Below are 7,670 nucleotides of genomic sequence, written 5' to 3'. Positions count from 1 at the left end.
GTAATAAAAAAAAGAGTATTTTTGTTTGTGGCAAAATGGCAAAACAATTAGTACACTCAGGTAATTATGTCAATTATGAGAATAAGAATATGCATTTTAGAATCTGATTTTTTTTCTCTTTATTTTTTGCTATATATTATTTTTTTGTTATGCTGAATTGCATTATAAATGGGAATACACTTGACTTTTACTTATAAAGTATTACATTACAGGACACATATTGCAATGAAATGCATAAAATAAAAATGCTAATAATAATATGCATTTTAAAAAAGATCCTGAATTCACATTGACAAAGTAAAAAATATCAGCCCTCAAAACATTGGGATTCTTGGGCAATGAACCATCACACAGATGAAGAATTCATTTAACCTTTAAAGGAATGAGAAGTGATGTAGCAAATTATACACGTGGCCCTAGGATACTGTCTGTTAAGCATGTGATTAAAGGAAAACAACAGCTTCTAATTAGTGGTCCATCAGCGGCAGGAGAACCAAGGAGTCGAATTTAACTTGGTTAAAGGTCAGCATGCTTTTTTTGAACCACAAAACAAAAATTACTTAAAGGGATAGTTTACCCAAAATAAAAATTTGTTGAATATTAACTCACTGTCAGGGCATCCAAGATGTAGATCAGTTTGTTTCTTCATTGGAACCGATTTGGAGAAATTTAGCATTAAATCACTTGCTCACCAATGGAGCTTCTGCACTGATAAAACTGATAAAAACATCATTATAATTCACAAGTAATCTTTCCACTTCACAAGATGTTAATTGATGGACTGGAATCATGTTGCGGATTATTGTGATGTTTTCATTCTGATTCCATTCACTGCAGAGGATCCATTGGTGAACAAATGATGTAATGCTAAATTTCTGTTCTGATGAAAAAACAAATTCATCTACATCTTAGATGGCCCGAGGGTAAGAAAATTTTCAGCAATTTTTATTTTTTTATTTTTGGGTGAACTAATTCTTTAAAATCTAATGTTTTTCAACCTCTTATACGGTATGATGAATTTAAACACAAAATAAAACACATCATATGCTTTAACATGTATTCACTGTATACTTTGTTCAAAAACGAAATATTATCTTGCTGCTCACTGGCTACAGCAAAATAGCATGTGAGGAAATGTATCTTAATTGCACAGTATGATTGCACAAAGGAGAAAAATTGGAAGTTAAAGAAGTGACAAAACATAGAGGCAGAATTATTAAGATAAATCATGAATTCAAAAAACTGCTGTACTTCAAAAACCCAATAATACACTTGTGTAAATGCCTGAAATGTGCCAACATTTAAGAACAAGTTCTTGCACATTGTTTATACTGTTTTATCTCCCAAATAGCTTTCAGTGTCATGAAAATAAATGTAAGTGATATTTCCTCCATGGCGAGAGTGTGATATTTTCTCTGTAAATAAAGAGCTATTTGAAATAGTAATTTGGGTTTCTGCATCTTCCTGCTGCTCTAATGGAGGTTTGTGGACATGTGAGCCATGGGAGCATCTGTACTTAATGGCGTGCCATAGGAACTGTGCCATTGAAATGCTAATTGACATTACTTATCATAATATACTCGTTATTTATTTTAGGTTATGGAATCAGCACACACTATTTAATGCTGTATAAATACAGTGTTTTGACTGACCTATTGAACCAGCCTTTCTGCTCTTATATGCGCCAAATCGTGTTAGTGCAAAAATAAATATATTTTATGACCAGAAGCTGCAATATTCTCTCATACTTATCAGTATTCAATGATTAATGAGAACAATGCAAATATGACTGACTACCATAAAGGAAAAGTTCACCCAAAAATTAACATTTGCAAAAAAAAATCTCACCCTCAGGCCATCCAAAATGTAAATGAGTTTGTTTCTTCATCGGAACAGATTTGTAGAAATTTAGCATTACATCAATTGCTCACCAATAGATCCTCTGCAGTGAATGGGTGCCGTCAGAATGAGAGTTCAAACAGCTCATAAAAACATCACAATAAGTAATAAGTAATCCACGTCTCCAGTCCATCAACTAATGTCTTTTAAGAAACAAAATCATTAATAAGGTTTTTTTTTTAACTGTTGCTTCTGGCCAAAATATGAGTCCATAATCCATAAAAACACTTCCTCCAGGGAAAAAGTCCATCTTTTGTTGTCCTCTCACATCAAAATCCACTGACATTCTATAGAACTGTTTTAGACTGTTTTCACTTGTAAATAATGCTTGATCTGTGCTGATTCAGACGAGACAACTTTTTCCACTGGACAAAAGGATAGATGAGTCATATTTTAGCCAAAAGCAACAGTTTGAAGTTAAAAAGTCTCAATAATGGATTTGTTTACTACAAACACACAGCTTTATGCTTGACAAGACGTAAATTAATGGACTGGAGTCATGTCAATTGGATTATTGTGATGGATTATAGTGTGGATTATTGTGATGTTTTCATCAGCGGTTTACACTCTCATTCAGACGGCACCCATTTACTGCATAGGATGCATTGGTGAATTTCTCCAAATCTGTTCCGATAAAGAAACAACTCATCTACATTTAGAATAGCCTGAGGGTAAGTAAATTTTCAGCAAATTTTCATTTTTGGGTGAAATATTCCTAAAATGTGGTAAGACACCTGCATTTATCTATGCTGATATGAGCAAAATGTTTGCAAGTGCTGCATTTATTACATTGGCTTGTGCACATTAACATTCATCTGAACTTTATCCAGCACAAGAGTGGCTCTTAGCTGTAAGTACAGCCCATTATAATTACATTTCAGCACCACGGACAGCCCCTATTGCTATCACACTGAGGAGACTTCATGAGCGAATAACATGCCACTTAAGCCTGAGAGTAAGTACTGTTTGATGGCAATCATTTTTATGGTTGTCATTCCTGGAAAGAGACATTCCCAGCATATGGCACGCGCACACACACTCACACACCTCTAAGAAACCAGGTCACGTTTTTCCTATAGCATTACACATTTTATCGTGTTCAACAAATGCATTAGGAAAGAACATGGTCACATCCAAATAGAACAGAAGCAAGACTCAAGGGTGCATAAACTGCAAAGAAACTGTTGATTACCTTAAACCAGTTGGAAAACAGCTTGATTACTTTCATGTATTTATTTATTTATTTATTGACATTTCAGTGGCACAGGAACAATGGAATGGAATCCACACTGATATTAAATTCATGTTAAAATTAAATATGTTAGAAACATTAATAATAATAATAAACTTCAGAGACATCTATGTGGAGATTTTCAATTATGGTCACTAATTCAGAAAAGATCTGCCACATGCTGGGTCAATCAGGGTTTTGAGTGAACCCAGAAACTTTTGTTCTATATCCAGTCTGCCTGTATAAATCAACCAGGCAAAACTATGTGCATCTGTTTAGCATGAGACAAGCGCATTCGCTGAAGTTGATGGTCTCACAGGGCAAAGCCACATACACATGGGTCTGCATGAGGATGATGCCTCAACTGCTCCCCAGTTTGTGTTTGGTTGTCAAGGAGATTGTCAGACTCTATGAGCAGCACTGAGCCAAGCACATATTGTTCTCTCATTCATCAGACCTCTTTTGTTCTATTAAATACAATTTCTACTCATATTTGACTTGTTTTCTACATCTGACAATGCATGTTTACATTTCATTTGGAAACTCCTTTTGTATTGATAATGGAATGATTAGTAAAAATACTTTCAATTAACTATTAAACAGAACTTTATCAAAGAGCTTTAAAGTAGAACAGGTACAGTAAATACAGGTACAGTAATCACTAAAATGTAATGAAACAATGAGTGGTCATATTTTTACATATATATTCATTTATATACTGTATATACAGCTTTGCAGCTTCATCTTAAGTTTGAAAGCTATGGCCAGTGCAATACTTGGGGGGAAAAATAGACAACATACTGCATACAGTGTAGTGTGTTTACAGCTCAGTCTCAAAGCAAATGCATGTTCCATTGGAAGAACTTTTTTTTTCCTCAAATAATGAGAACATGATGTATATTTTGCGCCCTATTTATGTTCCTCCCTCTCTAGACAACGCGTGTCTCCTATTGGGCAGTGTAGAAATGCCCCTACAATGTTTTTACCGCGCCAAAGAATCTGGTGCGCTTTTGCGCGGAGGACATGGACTTGCATGCATCATTCTCTCTTCATTCCCTTATGCATCAGCTGCACTCAGCAGCTCACATGGTGCCCCAATGAACCCTCGCCCTCACGCATCGTCCAACATACAATGGATTAACAGGAAAGACATGAATGTCCGCACAGACTTTAAAGTAGAACAGGTACAGTAAATACAGGTACAGTAATCACTAAAATGTAATGAAACAATGAGTGGTCATATTTTTACATATATATTCATTTATATACTGTATATACAGCTTTGCAGCTTCATCTTAAGTTTGAAAGCTATGGCCAGTGCAATACTTGGGGGGAAAAATAGACAACATACTGCATACAGTGTAGTGTGTTTACAGCTCAGTCTCAAAGCAAATGCATGTTCCATTGGAAGAACTTTTTTTTTCCTCAAATAATGAGAACATGATGTATATTTTGCGCCCTATTTATGTTCCTCCCTCTCTAGACAACGCGTGTCTCCTATTGGGCAGTGTAGAAATGCCCCTACAATGTTTTTACCGCGCCAAAGAATCTGGTGCGCTTTTGCGCGGAGGACATGGACTTGCATGCATCATTCTCTCTTCATTCCCTTATGCATCAGCTGCACTCAGCAGCTCACATGGTGCCCCAATGAACCCTCGCCCTCACGCATCGTCCAACATACAATGGATTAACAGGAAAGACATGAATGTCCGCACAGAGGACGGCATCAGCCTGTGCCAAAGGGCTCTCCAAATAGTGACGGAACTGTGCCTCGCCGGGCATGTCGACCGGGAGAAATGCGCGGATATATTTCCACTGGAGAGCAACATACCAGGTAAAGGAAGTTCAGGTAAATGTAACTGATGTTTTATTAGCCTCTCACAAACATATTTTCCCCCAGGAACTTTAGTTGGCGAGGTAAGCTCACACGAGCGCGCGAAGTTAGATCGCTGAAAGTTTGAAAAGTTTGTTCACGGGCATAGAAACATTCTTAACATTACCTGAAATCAGCCATTACACTGGCAGACGGTTCCACTTGTTGATTTTCAGTGCGCAACAAGTTTGAAATTAGCAACTCTATTCGTTGTCTCAGTTTTATTTCACTGGGGAGGTAAAAAAGCTACAAGATACATCTCTGTACCCTATTTACCCCTAAATGCTACATATTAGTGTTTTAAAAGTAAATATTAGTGCCTGAAGTACCTTTCTTTTTTTGTACCTTTTTTTCTGAAAGTGTATAACATGCGTCAGACGTTTCGTAAAAAATACTGCATGAAAAACTCGCGAGTTTTCCCCGATAAAACGTAGTAAATAGATTTCTGTACTGCACGTGAATAACGCACATATTTAATCTACAAAAACCTGCATGTTTCAGTGTATGTAATTTAATTTGTTGGCCACAAACTTATTCCTGTGCAAATAAGTGTGCAACATACAGTACCACACTACTAGGATGAGTAACACTAACACAAACCATGAACGTTTTGTGCATGAATTTATTGTGAAAATCTTGGTCAATATGTTTGTTTTAGCCCTGTAGTCCAGAGCAAACCAGAATTAAATACAGAGCTACAAGTAGCATAGGCTTAAAACTCTCTCAAAACACCAGACAGTACAGGATGTTCTGTACTGCAAACAGTGGGGACTATGGTACATGATATATTCACAATAAAGTATGGCCACGAGTGCTTTAGAAGCCAGAAATAAAATTACATGACAGTGTGCTGATGCAAATGATATCAATATATTTTTATAATCATATTCTTACATTTTCAGTGGCCTTAGAAGGGCAGTGGTCATGTATGAGAATGAGTCCATCTCTGTAGCTCAATTCTGATTGGTTAGTAGCACCATTAGCAGTACGGTGCTAAAACTCCCTCCATGATACAGCAATCAACTATAATTATGTGTTGCACTGCACAGTGCATTAAGCTGAAACTCTTGCACCTGTTGGACACATATGAAGGTTCAACAGTGTTACTCATTCAGAGACCTTTTAGCATCTTAAATCAAAATTGTGACTGAGATAATTAACATTTTTTAAATCAAGTTTTATGAGTGCCTGTGAAATGACTTTTTTATTCTTTGGTTGCATGGACCACCAAAATGGGGAGCAAAATGACTCTGATCTCTGCTTTACTATACAAGCACATTTCAGTCTTCTTTTTCTTATACCTTGCCCTCTCTTTCTTTTCTTTTTCTCTCTCCCTCTTTCTCCTGTTTGTCTGTCATGCATCATTTATTGCTGCTGGTGCTGTCTGTCTGCCTGTCTGGTGTTCATTTATCTCTTTCTATCCTCGTCTCCTTTTCCCCTCACCTTCTCTTCTTTACGATCTCCTCAACACACTCTCCTTCCAATCTTACCTCTTTTTTCTTTGCTTTCTCTTCCCCTTGTTGCCTGTAGACATCTCTGTAAGTCTCCTAGCTGTGGTCGTAGGTTTCTGTGGGCTCGCCCTTTTGGTAGTCTCTCTCTTTGTCTTTTGGAAGCTGTGCTGGCCCATTTGGAGAAGCAAGGCGCTCTCATCCAATGCTGACAGCTGCCCACTGGGGGTGCTGCCCGAGGCTCCCCTGTCCCCAGCCCGACCTCCGGGGTCTCGTTCTGTTTCTCCTCATCCTGAGGCCAAGGCAATTGGAACTGTGGGAAGGCAGCCATCGCAAATCCAGCACGAGGATGAGAACGACATAAAGAGGAAGGTACCAGAAGTGAAGGTCAACGGGCACAGCTCGGTTAAGCTTCTGGAGGCAGCCATGAAGATCAGCCAGACGTCACCAGACATACCTGCTGAGGTGCAGCAGGCCCTGCGTGACCGTCTGAGCAAGCAGGCCAAAATCCAGAGGCAGACCACTGAACCTACATCGTCCTCCAGGTGATGCACACATCTGAATGCCAATTGCATGATAAATTACAGTACATAGAGATCTACTTTTGATGCTGGATTGCACATTGAATGACACTGCAGAGGAGAGTTAATCATTTCATTATTGCCACTTGAGTAAATAACTTAAGTAAATAATAAAATATATACTTGGTATAATTGAGAGGATATGCTTATAAAGGGATGCCTTTACTGAATGATAAAAACATACTGAATGGTTTTTGATCAGTGTGTGCCTTTGAATACAGCAAATGATGGAGCAGCTGTTTTTTCATTTATGAGATATCCACATTTATGCTTTTCATGGCTGCCTTCCAGCTAGAAATAAAACAACCGGATCCAAGACAAATCACAGCTACTAAGTAGATTAAGCTGCACCAGCATTTACAATATAAAGCATTTTGAAAATAATTTTCTATTACCGAACATCTATCTATACTACCAAAAAAATGTAATATACAGTATAATATTAAAAAATAACTATTATTACAAAATAATTAGTATAATTATTATTTAAATGAACAATATTAGTATAAAATAATATTGGTATAATATTGAAAAATATCGCTTCTATATATACTAATAGATGGATAGATATACATCCATCTATACATATATATATATATATATATATATATATACACATATATATATATATATATATA

The 7,670-nt window shown here is 36.9% G+C and overlaps 1 protein-coding gene across 2 annotated transcripts in view; it reads left to right on the top strand.

Moving 5' to 3' along the window:
- The first annotated feature begins 4,701 nt into the window (after positions 1-4,701).
- The window catches only part of LOC107744086 (synaptotagmin-10-like), a 13,219-nt gene continuing 10,250 nt past the window's right edge, over positions 4,702-7,670 (top strand). Inside the window, exons 1-2 of one of the 2 annotated variants that reach the window (XM_016557577.1) lie at positions 4,702-4,964; positions 6,534-6,996. In XM_016557577.1, coding sequence (XP_016413063.1) covers positions 4,778-4,964; positions 6,534-6,996 — 650 coding nt within the window. In that variant the 5' untranslated portion in view covers positions 4,702-4,777. Of the gene's footprint in view, positions 4,980-6,533; positions 6,997-7,670 lie in introns of both variants that reach the window. The other variant, XM_016557569.1, reaches the window with a different exon arrangement.

This window comes from Sinocyclocheilus rhinocerous, unplaced genomic scaffold (genome assembly GCF_001515625.1).
Source record: "Sinocyclocheilus rhinocerous isolate Xijiao unplaced genomic scaffold, SAMN03320098_v1.1 scaffold551, whole genome shotgun sequence".
NCBI lineage: Eukaryota > Metazoa > Chordata > Actinopteri > Cypriniformes > Cyprinidae > Sinocyclocheilus > Sinocyclocheilus rhinocerous.
Note: the sequence above shows the minus strand (reverse complement) of the source record. Positions and strands in the feature narration are given on the sequence as shown.